Below are 20,399 nucleotides of genomic sequence, written 5' to 3'. Positions count from 1 at the left end.
AGCCATTTTGGCATACCTCTAGCCTGCTCATTTTCAGCCCTTTCCTCATCAAGTACATTATGTACATCTGCATCAGTAATAGGATGATCTGTAACATTTTCAGAAACCCCCATAGGTGTACATTTGCCTCATTGGAACTTACATTCGTATTTCCACCACCAAAAAGAGGCAACAAAGTGTCATAAATGTTCTGTGAGTTTACATTACTGTCTCTAGTACATGACAACAAGGGTTGAACAAAATCTTCCACAAACACTACATCCCATGAAACCAGAATACGTTTTGTTTGCGGATGATACAACCTGTAACCTTTGCTTTCAACACTATAACCAATGAAAATAAATTTGACAGTCTTATCATCCAATTTTTTGCGTTGTGTTTGTGGCACCAAAGCATATGCCAAACAGCCAAAAACACGCATGTGCTCTATAGAAGGTTTTCTATCATGCCATGCTTCATATGGAGTAATAGACTACAAAGCTTTCATAGGACACTTGTTTAGTACATAAGTGGCACACATGATGCCCTCAAGCCAAAAAGAATGCGGCAAAGATTGACTTTTGACCATACATAGTGCCGTTTTCGTAAGTGACCTGTTTTTCCTCTCAGCAACACCATTTTGTTGAGGTGTATAAGGCACTGTATATTGGTGTTTTATCCCACGACTAGCAAGAAATGCATTGAATTCATGAGACATATACTCCCCCCCTCGATCGGAACGGAGGGTGCCCATAGTACATTTCGAGAGATTTTCAGCCATAGCTAGAAATTGTTTGAAGCACATAAAAACTTCGGACTTCGCTCTAAGCGAAAATACCCATGGATGCCTGGAGTAATCATCAATGAAAGTCATGAAGTACAGGTAATTGCCCAAGGACGGAGTTTGCATGGGCCCACAAACATTACTATGCACAAGCTGCAACCTGCATGTGACCCTAACTGAACCATCCTTTGGAAATTTAGAACGCTGCATTTTACCCAGAATACAGCTTTCACAAACATGTTTGACAGGTGCTTCAAGAGGCGGAAAAGAAGCAACCATATTAGATTTCTGAAACAAACGCAACAAACTGGCAAAATTCAGATGACCAAAATGTGCATGCCAAAGTTTTGCATCTGAAATAGCCCTTGAATCTGCAACTACATTTGCAAAATTTTGTCCACACTTGTCATACAAAGTGAGCTTAGGCCAGATGCAACAATTTCATCACCAAAACTGAGATCATGAATTGTACATCTGTCATCCACAAATTCGACTAGAAGTCCAAGTCTAGCAAGTGCGGATACAGACAAAAGATTCTTCTTGATCCCAGGTACATAAAGTGCATCAACAAGTGTGAAAGAATTTCCATTAGCAGCAGTAAGCACAATCTTTCCAACTCCCTGAACCGGATAAGAGGCATTGTTGGCACAAGTGACTGAATTTCCATGAGGGACAGACTCGAGAGAGGTGAATAATTCATGATGTGAAGTACTATGCTTTGTAGCACCACTGTCAAAATACCACACATGTGAATTTGCAGCAAGGACAAGCATGCATCATGGACAGCAGGATTGTAAGTGCACTCTGCACTAAAAGTCCATTTTGCATCAACATTAGCAACACAGTCTCCTTTCACAGAAGACACAACAATGGCGGGATTTGTAGTGGAACCAACATTTGCAGTGGAACCACCCTCTTTCTTCTTAGCCTCTTTGGCCTTCAACTTAGGACACGACTTGATCAAGTGATCATTAGCTTTACAATAATGGCAACGCATTTTCTTTTTTTCCTTATCAGCAAAATTGCCAGACGAAGTGCTGCTAGCAGAAGCATTCGGAACAAAAGTTTTTCCATTCGCAACAAAATCATAAGAAGTGGCTGCATTGTTGTTACCACCCTTTCTTTGAGAAGCAATAAAAGCGTGTTCAACTGCACACTGTCTAGTCCTGGTTTTTTCTGGAAAGTGACTCTTGCAACAACAATGTGCATAATGCATCAAACTTGACAACTTCTAAATTTCCTTGGGTCATAAGTCTCCAAGTACTAGCAAAATTTTGGTAAGAATCTGGTAAGGCATCAAGAACAGTCTGCACAAGGGAACCGTCTGAAATGACTTCACCTATAGAAATAAGTTGCTCATTGATATCCTTGACTCCAGCAAGAAAAGTGTCCATATCATCTTCCTCTTTACGCAACAAAGAAATTTTAGCCTCGTTGCGACTTGTATAAAGACCAGCCAAAATATCCCAAGCCTGTTTTGCAGATTTTGCTGAACACAATCAATGCATGAGCCTGCGCATCCTTTACATCCCAACGAGCTTGTTCTGCCGTAGGCAAAACAACTCTAATAGCAGCAATCCTTGCAGCAAGACCTGCAACATCCTCAACATCACCTGCATCCTCAGAACCAGGACGTACATCAATGCGCTTCCAGACGCCCTTTGACACAAGGACATGTTGCATCATGTAAGCCCACATAGGATAATTGTCCCCATCCAACCTATCCTTAGCAGCAAACATCTTGAACACATATGTGTTGTTGTCAGCCATGGTAAATGTTGTGCCTGATGTGAAAACTCCCGAAAATAGGAGAAATGGAGCGGGAACAACACGTGATATATAGCACAAACCATAGAAGACTGTAAGGCACCTATTATGCAAAAAACAGCACTGACAGAAATTTTGCACAAAATGACAAAATTGCCTGTGCAGTACTGCTTGTAGTGGAAACTGATGCCGAAATTAGCCCGAATAAAAAATATGAGCAGACTAAACTCTACGAGTTTTCCCGAAATATTTTGACTTGCGAACGCTTGCCAAAGCTCACTCAAATTGGAGAAAGTGAGCAGGCGTGTGCTAGAGCAGCTGGCAACTAAGGCCGGGAGGACGTAACCTGCTTTGATACCAATTGTTGAAATTAGGGTTGCAGAGAAACGCACACAGCTTGGAGAAGACGAAGGAAGCTCAAGGCACACGATAGAGAGTGTGTTTCTTAGTATGAAATGGAAAGATAGATAGCCCTACAGTGATGGGCGTATATACAATGCTCGGGGAAAAAACCTCCTAAAGAGGGAAAAAATGCCCCGGCGGTCCTAGTGTGTTCACACACATCAGTACCACATGTATATGGTAACAACTACATGATACCAAGGATAAAATCTTTAGCTAGTGTATCAAAATTCTTTCAAGATGCATTCAACAAATGGTTGTTGTGCCACATCCAATAAGGTTTGTAAACAATTAAACACGAGCAAAGTCTGCAAGGGTGAGGAATGCATACATTATCAACCTCATGCAAATTTACCCAAATGGTCACAAAGAAAGTTTTTTCAATTAATGAATAGAGTAGCCACCTATTGCGTACTAGCATTGTTATTTACATAAGGACCATTAACACTTTGTTTTTCTTATGATGACTCATATTTGAGGACAATTATGATGTAAGGACAAGGTAATGTCACCAAAATTGTATTTTGGTAAGAGCCCCGTTAAAATTAATTATGGAATTCATTTTCTAACATCTTACAATGTTTCAAGGAAGCTAGAAGAAAGTTTGAAGCTTAAAACATGGTTTCTCTTTTAAGGTTGGAGGGAGAAAATGCCCCATAATGCTTAAATCAGAGATGAAAATATAACGGGAATGGTCATTCCAGACTTTAAATGAGCTACATGTTTTTGGAACATTCAAAATCCATTAAGAGTATATCTACAGTTTAAAGTTACTTCAAATTTGATTTTCTCGTTAATTTAGAGAGACAATATCCTTGAAAATTTCATTTCAATCTACGAAATCAATGAGAATGGTCATGCAAAAGTCTTGAGGCATAAAGCTCTCTTCGGGTTATACACATCTATGGTATCATCTTCGTGTGTTAACAATGTCCACTAATTTTTGTAGGAACATCTTTACTCGTCAACTACTCTCAATAGTCCGAAGAAGATGATGGAGAGGTTATTTGCAATGCATGTAACCTTGTATGTAAATTTTTTTTCAAGAAAAGCATGCACATGTTTCTCAGAGTGTGCCTCTACATGAGCAAAAAGAGATGTTGAAGAAGGAAGAAGATGATGCTTCTTCAAGGAGATGGCTTTGTGAGTGATTTGAGAAGGATAAAACTATTCACTAGTTAAGAGGAGACCATTATGCTAGCACAATGAAAAGGACACATTCTTGACAAAAAGAGATGTTGAAGAAGGAAGAAGATGATGCTTCTTCAAGGAGATGACTGTGTGAGTGATTTGAAACTATTCGCTAGTTTGGAGAAGACCATTATGCTGGCACGATGAAAAGGCCACCTTTTTTGTGAGATAATGTATCATGCTTGTAATTAGCTTCACTATAAGCTTTCATAATACAAGAATCTCTATGGAAGGGGGCCAGATTGTTTTGTCTCTTTAAGTTTCTACTTATGGTTCTCTATTTCTTCCAAATTCGTCACACTCTTCCTTTTCTCAATATCATTGAAAAGTATGATTATCAACATCTTTGAGCCACTTTTAAAAGCTAATTTGAAAGGCTTTGAATTTTTAACGTTTATGGAACCAAGCTTAAATTTCATAGTATTCCAAAGGGAAGTCTGTCTCTTTCCCTTCATAGTTCAGGCAATGTATCCATCCTTCCGGCCCCCAGGAAGGGCCGCAGGAAGCATCATCACTTGGGGCAATGTGTTAAAATAACATATTTACTTGGTGAGCCCAAGGCTCTTTCACCAGTATTTGCACGCAGAAGCCACCACGTGGCGGTAGATTTAAACTTTAAAAAAAACATCACTGCAGTGAAAAGATCTAATTAAAAAAAAATTGCGCGTGAAAAGCTACCAAGTGAATAAAATAAAAAAAGCAGCCTGCATTGCTCAATTTCTCTCAGAGGTATTTCGATTTTCTCCACAAGCAGTTCGCAGGTTCCCTGAAGTAGCTCGGAGCTTTGTCTGCATGTTTGTCTCTGGCCACTCAGAGAGAGAGAGAGAGAGAGCGAGCGAGAGAGAGAGAGAGAGAGAGAGAGAGAGAGAGAGAGAGAGAGAGAGAGAGAGAGAGAGAGAGAGAGAGAGAGAGAGAGAGAGAGAGAGAGAGAGAGAGAGAGAGAGAGAGAGAGAGAGAGAGAGAGAGTAGGCTATGATGAGCAAATCCATCATTGCCTACGTACTATCCGCGCATGAGCTTTAATGGAACCATCAAACGCAGACCCTACTGCCTTCTCATCCTTTGATCTATGGTGCTGGAAGTGGCAACGCCCATCTATGGTGTTGGAGCAACTCCCATCTTTGGTGTTGGAAGTGGAATCTGGTATTGGCACCTTATACTTGTTCACATGAAAGCGAAGAACCATGAAGAAAAGCCTACCTCGTCGACATGACGAGAGAATTCTTCAATAACATAGAGTCTATAGGCCAAGCTCCTCGCTATTCATTCCAGTAGTACAAGGTCCACAATGTCACTGTTTGCCCCATCGACATATTGGAATCGACCTTCTTTTGTAGTGAAGCATCAATACCTAATTATAAGCCTACCTGCGTCTTCCCCGCATAACGATCATAGCAGCTTTATGCGTGACAAGACCCAATGGGCACCTAAACAACATGTCCAGCTTCAACTACCTTACGCAGCTCGTTTCTGCGGGTGCAACTAGTTATGGCTAGCATTATGCCACTCCAAGTATAGCTCATGCAAATTCAACAATCTTGTGCCCTTGGCCATCCTTCAATGTTCATGGAAATGATATGCAGTAGGTCCCCATGCCTAATTCTAATCAAGATTCACACCAATTCTATTCCACGCTGTTTGCCTGTGCAACATGAAGACAAGCAGAACCAGAAAAGAGTACCGGAGACCTTTCAAACCCTCTTATATTTTGCAGATCGTCAAGATGGAAGGTACTTTGGATGCTTGTCGACGTGATGAGCACTCTCAAAGATGAGATATTTCATGCGGTCAACCCATGGCAGAGTTCTATTCTAGTGCTACTGAAACAGAAGTATCAGATTTCAATTGATGATTAGTTGGCCTAATTTGGAGTAGAATCACCAAAACTCATTGCCTTCATAGGCCCGTTCAACACATTTTTCTGTTGATGCTATGAGATTGTTGGCAATGCAGACGAAAGAAATTCCTATCTTAATCGAGCCTGAAGAAAATTTCAATGTTGTTGTCGTTGGATCCTACAAAAATGTTGAAGGATTCAGGCGTTCTGCAGCTGCGATTCTATTGAAAGATCACAACTCCCCCTTCACTGTTGTATGTCAAGGGGATGCCCGTGCAGTGAGAAGGGTAGTGGGCAGAGGCGACTATCATGTTGTTCTTGTCTATGGATGAGAAGCCCACCACCTTGTAAGACAAGGCATCAGTGTGGAGGCATACATGATGATGCCCCCTTGCTCCATCACCACTGCGAATTTGCCATAGGAGACCTTGCTGAAGGACACGTTGCCGTTCTCTTGAAGGCTGTATTTGTTCTCTAGCCAAAATCCAACCAAGCACACTATTGGTCCCATAGTACGAGGAGGTCAGCTTCTACCGCCCTAACACACATACATGGAAAAATTAAACACAAGGAGATTTCTAGTCGGGGGCTCGAGGGAAAGGCCTCGTTAATCTTCGTAGTGCTTTGGTCGTATGCCAAATCCCCTTGAAGGCATATGACACTGCCTTCTGAAATGTCGTCTCTTGAAATGCATTGATTGTGGGATATGCCCAACAAGGACTGGGCCACAAAGCTCTGGCTCATTGGTTTTAGGATGCAAAGCGAGGGCACTTCTCACACTACGTAGGAGTCCAATACGTCTATGATGTAGAACATAAAGTTAGCTCTGCTTCTCTTTAAGTTTAATTTATATCCTGCATCTTTTCTATTTGTCTTAAAAGTGTGTTTTGTGTCTGACAGGGAGGACATATATTCACAGTAGTGGACGTTTCAATTGCACAAGCGCGACTTCAACTCGACAACACTACAAGGTTCATTATGTGTATCCAGCACCCCATGACTATGCGTTTGCTTGGCGCAACACATAAACGCTAAGGGGTAGGGCATGACTTCCGTTTCTTATAATTTTGGAGAGACCACAATGCCAGCTCTCCACCATATTTTTGTATGGCACCTCTGCAAGACGTGCACTGTATACTAGCAGTTTCAGTTTGTGATGTTTCATTGCAAGACGATATGTTTAACTATTCACATTGCTTTTTTGTAACTTGACTCAAACATTGCCTGCCGGCTTACACAATTGGATGACATTCGTACACGATTATCAGGTCGGTAGTGTACTTCATTTTTTATAGTCTGTTAACTAACTATGCTTGATTGAGAATAAGATGGTTCCACGATTTAGAGACTAAATGGTCGATATTACCAGGTTGAATAGTGCAATCTGCAAATAACTACTTGCAACCCTTTTGCTCAATTCAATTACCCTCTTTAGTAGCTCTTTATCGTATATGGAGCACTCTGGGACACAAATTGCTTCTTCCCAATGCTCATCAAGTTCCAAGCTGAGCTATTATTGGTGCCTATCAATAAGTTCCACTCATTTCATTTTCTGGTGTCACCACAACAACAAAACAAGGCAACAACAATCACAACCAACTAACCACATGTGCTCCAGATTATGTACTGCAAAGCCCCACCAAGCAAGACTAGTTTGACGTAAGTCAAACTTGGCCGTTGAGTCTGCTGCACATCATGCATGCACGCTAACGCTCGAAGGCAACAAACAGCAAGAAGAAGAACGATGATGTCTCGGCATCGCCTTCGGCAACTTTCCCGCCCTTAGCTAGCGCAGCAGCACGCAGAAACTTCAAGCATTATGGATTTCTCAGTCTGGGGTAAAGTGCGGTCTCTCCACCGTCTCTTTGCTCTTTTCCATTTGGTTTTCATAGGTGTGACTGCCTGGGGTGCCATCATTGCTATCGACCTCTGCCCTCGTGAGGTTTCCGTTGCATGCTTTGTTACGGCATTTGCATCTGCTGTTCGCATCCTTTGGATGATTGGCAGTGCTGTCTCTCAAGCTGCAGTTGCCTCCACGATGCTGAGCGAACAAGTTGAACCGGCCGTGGTGATCTCCCCAACCATAGCTGTGGCTGGAAGTAAGACAATACCTACCATACGACACAAGCGGAGAGTGAGTCGCTTGATGCCATTTACTACATCATGTAGAAAAAGACGTATGTACTGTAGTTACATCTGTACATTTTAGCCCTGTCTTACTGACATGACTTTAGGCATAAGGCAATGTAAGAAGAACGAAAAGAAGGGTTCACTATTTGAGGAATTGAAAGGGAAATGTTCTGAACTTTGATTTCTTTAAGTGAACTCATACGACCTTGTTGTTGCCTTGCAAGCACTGAATGGTAAGGGGTCCATATGGAGAGAGTCATACTTCACTTTTTATCATACAAGTACGCACCAAATCATTCATGTCCTTCTTGAGTTGAGCCCAATACAAAAAACTCTCAACTGCTCAATGTTGTGTCCACAAATATCTGTGGCTTGTGAGATAGTGCATTTGCAACCACATTCGTCTTGCCCTTCAAATACACTATTCGAAAGTGAAACTGAGGTATGATATTTGCCGATCTTATTTTTCTTGACAATGTCGGTTGGGGCAAGAAATACTTCAAACTCCAATGATCCTTAAACATTATACAATTTGCACTGCACACGTAATGCTTCCAGTGACTCTGAAAGCATGTATCATTGCAAAGAGTACCTTCTCATAAATCTATGCTACCCTTTGAGTCTTCAAAAGCTTCTAACTCTCATTAGCTACTCCCTTCAAGAGTACATCTACATTGCTCCCAAAAGTAATGCAATAAACCTCAAAAGACTTGTGCAAATCTGGTCGTATCAAAAGTAATCAGCTTTTGCTGTTGGAGCCATCAAATGCTGCAATCTATGTAGGTCCCCAAGTAAATAGTGTACCTTTCTAAGTAAGGACATGCAATGGCAAAGAAGATGATGCTCCGATAGTAAGAACACAAGTCCAAGAAGCTCCTCACATCATTGTCATTTCACAGACTACTTTGCCGGAGACGACTCTTTGATGGATGGATACGATCCAGAGGGCTACCTAGAGTGCTTTTGAGCTGGAGACCAAGGTAAGAGGGATACCAGAAGAGTTGATGATCAAATCTTTTGAGTAGTTAGTGAATTCAGATGTGAAGAAGCAGATGCAAGAAGTTTCCAAAGCCTGCAGCAGCAACTGGGAGTCTTTCAAGAAAGCTATTGTACAGGTAAGTTATGAGCAGTATGAAAGCTATCAAGAACAGTGTTTAAGTCTACCAAACTACGCAGATATTCGAGGACAAGTACGATCAAAGTTAGAAGCTGTGATTGATGAGTTTATTGTGCAGGATGCTACCTTCTTACAGGCTAATGATGACGACATAGTTGAAGCTGTGTATAAAAAGCCAGATTTAGCAGATGCTTTACATGAAGTAGAAGTCTTTGAGGGCGAGGCTCTACAGCCTCGAACTACAAGGGTAAATTTTGCAAAGAACATATATCTGCAGTACAGGAGGAAAAGAGATCAGGGAATCAAAACAATGAAGTGGCTAAAGCTCAAGAGGAAATCGTACAGGTGAATAAGTGCAGCCATATTCAAGTAGACATGCATGAAGATTCGGTTTCAACTGTTACTTTTGCTATTGAACGAGAATTAGAGCATTTTTTTTTTGTACAGACTCTACCGTAGAGTTGATTGAAGATACTGGTACAGGTTTTGCCAAAGAGTTGATTAATGATACAAATGTCATAGGTCAAAGCAGGGCTATTGTTCAGAGCAGCAAGACCATGGATTTTGGCATACCAGATTTACCGAATTTGGATGTATTAGATTTTGAGGACTTGGCTAAGCAAGAGTATGTGCTTGATTTAGAGGAGGTGCAGACTCCTTCATTGATAAGTTTTTGTGAAGCATAGCTACCAAATTGGAAAATTGATCTCGAACGTGATTATGATGATTCAGAGGGGGTGCAGACTCCTTTGACACGCTTCTGTGACCTAGAGCTACCGATCTGACAGATTGATCCTGAATTTGATGATGGTGATTTAGAGAAGGAGCAAACTTCTTCTCTATCGAGAATTTGTGTCACAGGACTCACACTATGGCAGAATGATCATGAACTTGAGGATGCTACTTCAGAGGGGGTGCATAGTGAAGTGCAATCTCTTGATGTTGAATATGATTGGTTTCATTGTGCCGATGATACAAACAGGGCAGTAGATGAAATTTTCAATGTGTATGCTAAACTTTGTGCTACATAAGTGCAAAGATATTTGGATGAGGGTGAAAGACTTGAAGAGCAGTTTTCTGAAGATACGTTTAGTATGCATGTCATATGTGGAAATCTTAGTTTACAGCAACTTGAGATGTGCAAGATGGAGGAACCTTCTGAAGCGGTGGATCTGGACCTTATGTTCTTATTGGATGAAGCTTTGGAAGGGTTCTTAAATACAGATGCTAAGGATACCAATCAATCTATATTCATGCATGAGAAAGTTTGTTCAGATGTAGTCGATGATGATCTGATGCAGTTGTTAGATGATGCACTACTTGATTTTGAGCCTTTACGAGATAGGGGATTGTTTTGTGATGCATCTTTTGAGCCTAATGAAGAAAGTTTTAACAGAGACTTGATGTATTCAGATATGCATGATTTGGATTCCAATACTAGTGAGAGTGAACCTGTGATCGATGATCGACAATTGGATGAGCCAGTTGCACAGGGGATATGTCAGTATCTGATGCTACCTGATGCTATATGGAATCTGATGTTACCCTATGATGTAAGGGATTTTGAGCTAGCTTTTGACCTAGGAGGTGACAAATATATGCATGGTCCTAAGCAATTGCCTTATATGCCATATGATTCAGGCGGTTTGTATGAAGATTTGTGGGTTAATTCATGTTTATGCCATACTGATTGGAAATTCTTGTATTTCCCCTATGATCCTGGAGGATGGTGCAAATTTTTTAAAGGAATGCTCACAGTGGGACAGATGATTAGTTTCCCGTTTGATCCCGAGGGCTACTAAAGTGCAAAGTTGCTGATTTGAAGAGTACAGTTATCTGCTGTAGCAGGTTGCATGGTACAAGGTTTTGTTTCCTAGATCTATGCTAGGTTAGAAGAGTTTTTTGTTATGCGGTCAATAAGCTTACATGGCTGGCTTCCAGTTGACTTCTTTGGATGATTGTATCTTCACATCTTTTGAGTTGGTTCTGCTACCAGAACTTGAGGTTAAGGACTTGACAGCCATTCCGTGTGCAAACAGAGTAAGGCATACTGAGCTTGACAGGATTCCTTAAAGCGAGCTTAATGGTCAAGCCGTGTGCATCATTAACTGGAGCACTTAAGTCTGGCGGGGTTCACTAAACAGGTTTTTCATAATTGAATGCTTTGGAGATACGGCAGATACAGTTCAGAGATTTTTGAGGGGCAGCTACCTAATGATGAAGCTAGAACATTGACGGTAGGGTGTAAACCTTATTTCATTTTTCGTAAGTTTACCAGTTACGTGAGTCCGATGATGGTAAGGAGCTTAAGGTACCTAAAGTAGATGCAGATTGAAGTGCAATTGGCACAGACCGGAGGTTGTGCAGGTTCAGAGGGGGTGGATGTCGTTGCGGGAGCTGCCATGAAGAGAAAAAGAGCATAGAAATGCAAGCTAAGCTTCTTTGAAGCCTACACATTTATTGAGTAGTGAGCAGGGCTTGTTAACAAGCCAAGCTTAATGATTAATGTATGCCAGATGCGGCTTAAAAGGGCCAACAAATGCCTTAATGATGCCAAAAATGATTATGCTTGAAGTGAGCAGAGATGTGAGTTTATAATCTAGAACTGTAGTGCTTGAAGTGCTCTACCGGCCTGTCTTTACGGCTCGTCGATAGGAGCTACGGTGAAGAAGTTATGGCATATTGAAGTTTGAGTTGATTGCAGATCCGTATCGGATTGGGCAACTGCAGCTGAGGTGACAAATGAAATGAATGCACGAACCTAAAGTGCTCACTTTGTGGGGCGTGTCAGTCTTTTCAGATCAGCGATCGGAGTTCCGATTGCGAAGATATTAGCCGTTAAAGATTCATTGGGGGCCAGCTCCGTACCAGTTCGGTCCGCTCTATCGGAGTGCCGTCTGGGATTTTTACAGCCTCAGCAGGGTTTGTATGCATTTTATGCAGCTTGAGAGGTCTACAGGGATTTACGGCTCGTCAGACAGAGTTCCGCTTGATCAGATAATAAGGCTTGAGGCCGGTGTCAGTTGCCGGCACTACTGAGCTGGATAATTTTGGCATTATTTGAGAAGCTGATACAAGTAATAAACGACTGAGTGTAAAGGAAACGTCTTTCACCAGATGCAATCACTTATACTTCCATCTTGGGGGCATGTGGCACTGTTCCGGACCTTGTTACGGGCAAGTAAATTCACGATGATATTGTTAGCTGAGAGCTGTTGAGAGTAAACGTCGTGCTTAGCAGCACTGAGTTGGTCGAAATGTATACCATACGTTGTGCTTGGCAATGCTTTGGCCGCTATGCATGTCTAATGTGGTGCCCTTATGAGGGAAGCAGGTGGCCCAAAGAACAAGGGCATGGCCGTCCGCCCAAAGGCCAAGGGCATGGCTGCCCAATTGTTAAAAACAAAGTAGGGCTTTAGTGTGTGAAACAAAAGAAAAAAGAACGCATGGCGTTCAGCAGAAAGCGAGGAAGAGCGCAGGTGAAGAGAAAAAGGCTTGCACGGGCCATAAGAGCGCTTGGACGAGGTCGCGCATGAAGAGGAAATCTCTCATCAACTTGTGGCGACCAAGTTCAGAACTGTTATCGTTGAATTTGGTGAAGGTCAACCCCGTCGACTGCCACGTCATCAAGACCGCTCCCACGCCACGTCAGTCACGGCGCCGTGACTGCGTGGTGGGGCAAAAATTGGGCAGAGGCTATTTTAGGGGTGGCCAATTTTGCGGTGACTCCTCCAGATGCAGCAAGATGTAGACACATTGTGGTTCACCTCTTTGCTGATACTCAATGCTTGCCATGCTATGTATACATTCATGAGGACTCTTGGACAGAGGAGGTTGCTTTACGTACGGCTCCCTCTCCTTGGGCTTGGGTCAGGCACTCGTTGCAGCCACGCCTATCTAGAGAACGCTCGGATGCGGATTACTCCCCATCCAAGCCAGCATCGAAGATAGCACGTTTAGCTGTTGCGGCAGCATGTGTTCTCTCTCGCTCCCCATGAGGATCGTCTCATGGACCGTGCAGGGACTTGGTGGGCCCCAGTTTCAGCGTTAGCGAGGCCGACTGCGTCAGGAGCTTCAGCGCTGCCTTGTGAGAGGAGAGATTGATCTCCTTATGCTACAGGAGCATCATCTGTGTGAGAGCCGCATTAGACGTTGTGGTCAGCTCTTGCATGGATGATATGATACTTTTTGGTCAGCTGCTTTTGGACCTGGAGGCATCCAGGGTGGGGTATGTATGACTATTGCGGATTCTTTGCAGCAGGCCATTGTGGGCAGAGGGATTATTGTGCCAAGCAGGGCTCAGTGGATCACTATGCAGGTTTAGGGTTGCCTTGTGGGCTTCCTCAACATATGTGCCCAATGTGGCGAGTGCACGAGCAGAGTTTTGGTCACAGATTGTTGAGTCTTTGTCGCAGGCAGAACATTGGTGCATAGGGGGTGACTTCAACATGTTGGAGGACCCTTCTGACAGGACTGGTGGTAGCCATGCTATTGTGCATGGAGTTGAGCTGGCAGCTTGGGAGAGGTTTTGTATGACTCTACGGGTCTCAGATGTGTGGCAGCACTCTAGTTTTGTGAGGCCCCCAGATAGCCTGGCCTTGTATTCTTTGCAGCAGGCCATTGTGGGCAGAGGGATTATTGTGCCAAGCAGGGCTCAGTGGATCACTATGCAGGTTTAGGGTTGCCTTGTGGGCTTCCTCAACATATGTGCCCAATGTGGCGAGTGCACGAGCAGAGTTTTGGTCACAGATTGTTGAGTCTTTGTCGCAGGCAGAACATTGGTGCATAGGGGGTGACTTCAACATGTTGGAGGACCCTTCTGACAGGACTGGTGGTAGCCAGGCTATCTGGGGGCCTCACAAAACTAGAGTGCTGCCACACATCTGAGACCCGTAGAGTCATACAAAACCTCTCCCAAGCTGCCAGCTCAACTCCTTGGGTCGAACAGTTGGCATTCTGGTAGGGGCTTCCGTCTCGGACCATGCACCAGTGATCCTCACAGTGGCAGACAGACCGAGGAGGGGGAGCACAATGCTTCGCATCCCTGAGAGGGTCTTGCTGGACTCGGCACTCATCGAGTAGAGGCTCTCTGGACAGAGAGCTTGGACTTGCAGGATTCTCTTGTTGATAGAGTGGCCTCAGGACTAGCTCAGATTAGTCGTTTCTTTCTCCAGGAGACTTTGGCTCGCCTGGTTGCAGCGAGAGAGGAGCAGCAGCTCTCAGACGGGGCATTGCTTCCTTGCAGAGGATGCAGGAGCAGCATCCAGACAGTCTTTGGTTGGAGGAGCAGTTACAGCAGGCTCGCCAGAGCTTGTTAGCACAGAGGAGCGGCGCTATGAGTTTGCTTTCCATCGACAGGCAGTTGCTACTGACTTTTACCGTGAGTTACTGTCTGCAGAGCCTCAGTCAGAGCGACAGGATGCATGCAAGGAGCAGGTGTGGGCACAGATGCCTTGCCTTGTGACTGAGGAGATGCGTCAGAGGCTTGAGCTGCCACTTCAGCTTGAGGAGTTGCACACGGCTCTTAGTGCACTCCCCCTTGGTAGCTGTCCAAGTGAGGATGGCTTGACTCCCAGTTTTTTCTTGGAGTACTGGGACTTGCTTGGCCCAGATCTCTGTAGCGCTTTTCAGTACATCTTGCACACAGGAGAGATGCCTGACAGCATGAGTGAGGGTATGATCTACCTCATTCCCAAGGAGGGTGGCTCCTTGGATGAGATTCGACAGTGGTGCCCCATCATCATCCTCAACTCAGCCTACAAAATTCTTGCCAAGGCTCTGAGTTTGAGGATCCAGCCACTTCTTGAGAGCCTTATACATGGGACTCAGACATGTTTTGTCAAGGAGCGCAGTATCCTTGACAACATCTTTACTTTTTAGGAGGCTTCTGCCCTAGCGCGGCTCCGTGGTGAGGATCTGGTGATTCTTCTTCTCGATTTTGAGAAGGCCTACGACAGAGTTGAGTGGGACTTCTAGAGGGCACTCTACGCAGGATGGGCTTCTCAGATGCTTGGATCAGAGGGGTGTCAGCTTTGTACAGACGGGCACACAGTCAGGTACTTTTGTCAGGAGGTAGAGGTGATCGTTTCATGCTCACACGTTCGGTCAGACAGGGCTGCCCTCTTGCCCCCTTCCTCTTTCTGTTCTATGCTGAGGCGATGAGCAGGTTTTTGGTGTCGCAGCAGGTTGGTTTACGGGGCTTAGCACTCCCTAGTCGGGGAGATGAGCTACTGGACGCTGAGTTTGCTGACGAGGAGGAAGTTGTTACATTGGAGCTCCGCACGACTTTCTTTGGCTGGCAGAGCTGTAGTGGCCAACCAGGTGCTGTTGGCTACTATGTGGTACATCACTTCTTGCTGGATCTCGAGTTCTTATATCAGCCAGGTAGAGCGGCTGATCAGGAATTTCTTGTGGTCAAGGTGAGACACTCTGACAGCCCGGGCCAAAGTGGCTTGGCAGGTCATCATTCTTCCTTGTTCATAGGGAGAGCTTGGGATCATAGACCCAGCACAGCAGAGCAGAGCCCTTCTTGGGAAGTTCATCGTCCGAGGTCTTCTTCCAGGTGAGGAGCCCTGGAAGAAGTTCTTGTTACAGCGGCTTCGTGCTAGGGTGCCCCAGGCAGGAGGCCCCTTGCAACCTTCGACTAGATGGATCTTCACAGAGATGCGTAGAGTTGGTTTGAGCAGGAGATTGGAGGATCGCTTCGCTGTGGGGTTGCTTCGATCTTGGGAGCACTTGCGGCGAGGCTTGGAGCAGTGTCAGCCTACTTGCACGGAGGAGCGCCTGCGACAGCCCCTTGTTTGGAACCCATGGTTAGCACTTAGAGAGGTTACTTGGTTGGTAGTCGGCCTCATGTTTCCTGGGGTTCCATGGTAGCGGGTCCACCACGCTCTTTAGGTGACTGGTTACAGTTTTCAGGCTTGTCAGAGGAGCTAGAGGGCTTTCAGCTACAAGGCATGAGAGGGGTGCAGAGCATGTGCCAGGACAGCTCAAAGGTAGTACTAGCTGAGTGGCTCACGCCTCTTGAGTTAGCAGCGCCCAAATGGATGGGAGCCTTCACGCGACTGGAGGTTCTCATCTCTGTTCGGGCTTGCTCAGAGACTGTTCCCTCCCTGTTTTTCGAGCTATAGGGTGAGGGACGCTTACAGCGAGTTGCAGTAGAGGCCCCATAGGTGGCAGAGTGCATCTGTGGGGGGCATCTGTGGGAGGACTTGTGTCATCGATCCTGACCCAGCTGCTCTTGCGACTGGACATTGGAGACTGTGGGCTTGGGAGTGCTGTCCACTGGCACGAGTACAATGGGATCCTGGAGAGTGGCTTTGGAGGGACCCCTTTTCTTCTGCAGACCACCCAGGTGTCCCTTTCTTTCAGTACACTGTTCAAGTGGGACGTCACATACTGGCAGCACATAGAGAGGCTCGCCCTGCCGCAGCACCTCATTGGCAGGAGGAGGTTCTCACAGCTGAGTTCTTGGCAGTTTTTTGGGAGAGGTTGTGGGACTCCAGACTGCCGAGGCGAGTCACTTTGTTCAATTGCTGGTCGCACACAGAGCTACAGCAGTTGGGAGCTGGCTTCTGCATAGTGGCCTCTCGTCCGCATGCATAGCTTGTGGCCACCTTGTGGAGAGTCAGCGTCACTGTCCCTGTCCCTGTCCCTGGGACTGTCCTTTGGCACATCAGTTGTGGCTTCCTGTTCTTCGGCTAATGCCTGCTCTTTCCACGGCTCGGTTGTACACTTGGGGGGCAGCTGCTTGGTCCACTCTCACGGGCCCGGCACTTCAGTTTGAGCTATCATCCACCAGCAGGATGATAGTGATGCAGGGGGGGCGACCTATACTCCAGCCTGCCACAGAGCTTACTCCACAGGAGTGGTGCAGTGAGAGAGAGGGGAGTGTTGGGAGCTCATCAGTGGCGTGACACTCTGGTTCATCTGGCGGGCCCGTTGCTTCCGCATCTTCGAGGCACGCCTTGTACCACCGGCAGAGACTGTTCGGGATCTTTGGCGTGAGCTAGTTCATACTCTCAGAGGATAGTTCGAGAGACTCTAGGGCAGTTCCGACCACATGCGAGAGCGTAGAGAGGCTTTCCTTGGACTTTGGCGTCCTCGGCCATTTTTCACCATGGACCAGGGTGTGCTTCGATGGTACTACCGTCCACCTGTGTGGCTCTTCCCTCCTCCCATCCCCTGATCTAGCCTCATTGTACATATGTTGTTTTTGCATTGGGAGAGTCTCCCCATCATGATTGTTGTAGTCCTCTCTTGTAGAGCAGGTTGTAGCCCTATGGGCAGTTTCATTAACTAATAGAAGGATCTTTTTCTCGAAAAAAAAAGTAAAAAAAAATCTTACAAGGGATGCACGAAGAGCAGAGCCCCAAAAACAAAACATGGAAAGCTTCAAGTCTCAAAAGCATGTGGTCCCAAAAGCTGCAGCGTAGCCTAATGGAAATTCCACCGTAAATTGCGGGTGTCCGTCAAGCCAGCCACGTTGCAGTCAGCGCAAATTGCGGATGTCCTTACGGCCAGCCACATCAGCAGTCTTCATGCAAACTTTTATTTTAAATTGTCTTGTGTCCGTGGGTACCCATCAGATGGGACCCCATAAGTTATAACAACTTAACTTTTGGATTTTGTCAGTTTCCATTAGCTCTCGTCTGGGTGGACATGCCACGTCATCATTTTGTGACAAATTGCCCTACCTTATGTTAGCAATGTGGTGAGTATGGGCACTACCTCTTCCCGAAGGATCTCCACTTGCCCACGCTGCCCTGATGCAAAGGACTTGTCACAAAGTGCTGACGTGTCAAGCCATTGAAGAACGAAGCCAACTTGCAGATTTCGGTCGAGGGGTCTAAACCCTAAGAAGAATAAGTAGTAGAAGAAGTTTTACCAACTTGCAAAGTCTTGCCGAGTGGTCTATTTTTAAACACGAGTTCCCATCAACTTACGGGACCTTGTCCGATGAGGCCCAGAGGACCTAAAGCCATTAAAATAAAGCGGGACCCACAAAAAAAAAAAAAAAAAAAAAAAGACTTGCATGGAGCCTGATGACGTTGCACGCTAGTACGGAATTCCACATTTTGTGTTGACTTGCTGACGTGGCAGTCGGTACGGATTTTTGTGTTTCATGCTGATTGTACTGACATGGCAGTATGTATGGATTTACGTGATTTACATTGGTTGATTTTGAGTGCCAGCTTTTGGGTCAGATGCTTTTGAGTTTAAAGCTTTTCATGTAACTGCTTTTCAAAGGCCAAAGGGCCTTTAAATATGTGCAGAGGGCTCAATCTCTGGCACTCTTCCAGGTGAAGGTGCATAGCGCGAGTACCGGCATTGTATTGAGTTCAAGCAATATAAAGAAATACCGAAAGGGGCACCAAGGTTCGGGGCGAGTGCTCTCTCGGGGTGGAACTCCGCCACTCTCCGTGTCGTGTGTCGTCACCCGTGCACTCTCTCTCTCTCTCTCTCTCTCTCTCTCTCTCTCTTTCAGTTCAGTGTTATTTGAAGTGTTAAAAGTGTTTAATTTGTTCTTTTCCGTTGGCACGTGGTGCGCGTCCTGTTACAGTGGTATCAGAGCTTCAGGTGTTTGCTTTTCTGAAAGCAAACCGGTCATATCAAAGAGCAGACAAAGCAAACAGGCGCTTCCAAATTTTGCCATTTTGCCCTAAAAAATCTCCGTGTCTCAAACCCGGACTTATTAGCCACTCCCACCTTACTCCATCGCGCATCGGGCGTGGCCCGGTCTTCACTGCTCTGTCTTACAGAGCATAAGCCATAAAGAACCCAAGACATGGCGTTCATGGATTCGGTAGAATAGTTGCAGTGTCTCCTTGACGAGCTTCGTGACATGCTGTTGCGGCATCCACAACAAATCAACGGTTTCTGAATTACATGTTAGCCCCTCTGATGCCCCAGGTCCACCAGGTTACAATGGTTGGAGCCCATATGGATACCCTTACTATCCGTAATTGGGATACGCAACTAACCAACCGAAAGATTTCAAGGATGGCAGCACAACAATCAAGTTCTTCACCTTTTCCGGGATGAGAGATTGGAAGAAAGCATTGCAGTTCCTACAACTATTCGACAACATCTATGCTTTGGGGAATCCAAGATCTCTCGAGCAACGGGATTTTTTAAAGATAATGCCATGCAGTGGTGGAGTTCAATCGCGATGCAACCGCATGCTCCAAGGACTTGGCAAGCTTTCAAGACAATATTTGCGCGTAGTTATATGACTTCTCTTTTTGAAGTTCGGATCTTGGCAGAATGGGGCAACTTGAAAATGCTTGCCAGAGAGACCATGGACGACTATAACTAAAGGTATCTCGACGTCTACCTCCCGGTGTCCTTCTTTAAGTTTATTTCCTTGGATGACCAGTGCGAGCGATACACCATTGGACTACCATCACCATTGCAAGAATATTGCTTGCCCAAGCAAGTCTCAACTATGCCAGAGCTTATGGACCATGCCGTGGTCGGCTAAAAAATGATGAAAGGCTAGTGTTTACTACAGAAGTAACTCTGGCCAATAACCAGAACTCTCGGCAACCACGAATAAATTCTCGAGATTCTTGTAAAAGTCAACCGCAAAGGCCTTGTTTGACGCCTCAACAACGAGACAACTTGTTACAAGAAGGACGATGTTTTGGATGCTTTCAAACAAGGCATAACTATTTTGGTTGTCCCCAACGCACTGGCAGACCAGCCGAGCCGACACCCACGCCCACGCTCACACCGATGGTTGACAGAACCCCAAGACCATCTCTAGCCAAACGAGCTAAAGCATCCATCGAGCATATGGCATACGCCTTGAAAGTACAAATGAATTTTGTCGAGCATATGGCAAAGTCAACGGCTTCAAAACCCTAATTTTCTTTAATCAGAAGCTACTGAAAACTTCATCCATCCAGAATTCTTGAAGCAGATGGACTTCGATTATGATCCATAGGGTGGCAAAATCGAAGCCGAGTTGGCCACCGGTCAGACCCAGAAGGTGGTACCTCTCATTGGTGCTCTTCCAGCGAACATCCAAGGATATCACGGAAAAGCTCATTTTCACATAATGAAGTCAGGCAACTGTAACGTTCTCTTGGGCATGCCTTGGCATGACAAGAATGACGGGACACTCCAAATCCAGAACCGTACAATTATCTGATGCAGAAGGACAAGCCAGTCGTCCTCAAAGTTTGGTT

At 45.2% G+C, this 20,399-nt stretch overlaps 1 protein-coding gene across 2 annotated transcripts in view; it reads left to right on the top strand.

Annotated features, from left to right (window-relative positions):
* The first annotated feature begins 7,569 nt into the window (after positions 1-7,569).
* LOC147447045 (uncharacterized) overlaps positions 7,570-20,399 on the top strand; it is a 51,223-nt gene continuing 38,393 nt past the window's right edge. The window contains exon 1 of one of the 2 annotated variants that reach the window (XM_086522945.1): positions 7,570-7,798. In XM_086522945.1, coding sequence (XP_086379071.1) covers positions 7,780-7,798 — 19 coding nt within the window. In that variant the 5' untranslated portion in view covers positions 7,570-7,779. The remainder of the gene's footprint in view (positions 7,799-20,399) is intronic. The other variant, XM_086522946.1, reaches the window with a different exon arrangement.

Source organism: Adiantum capillus-veneris, chromosome 11 (assembly GCF_014529385.1).
Source record: "Adiantum capillus-veneris isolate H3 chromosome 11, ASM1452938v2, whole genome shotgun sequence".
NCBI classification, from domain to species: domain Eukaryota; kingdom Viridiplantae; phylum Streptophyta; class Polypodiopsida; order Polypodiales; family Pteridaceae; genus Adiantum; species Adiantum capillus-veneris.
This window is presented reverse-complemented; position numbering and strand designations above follow the sequence as displayed.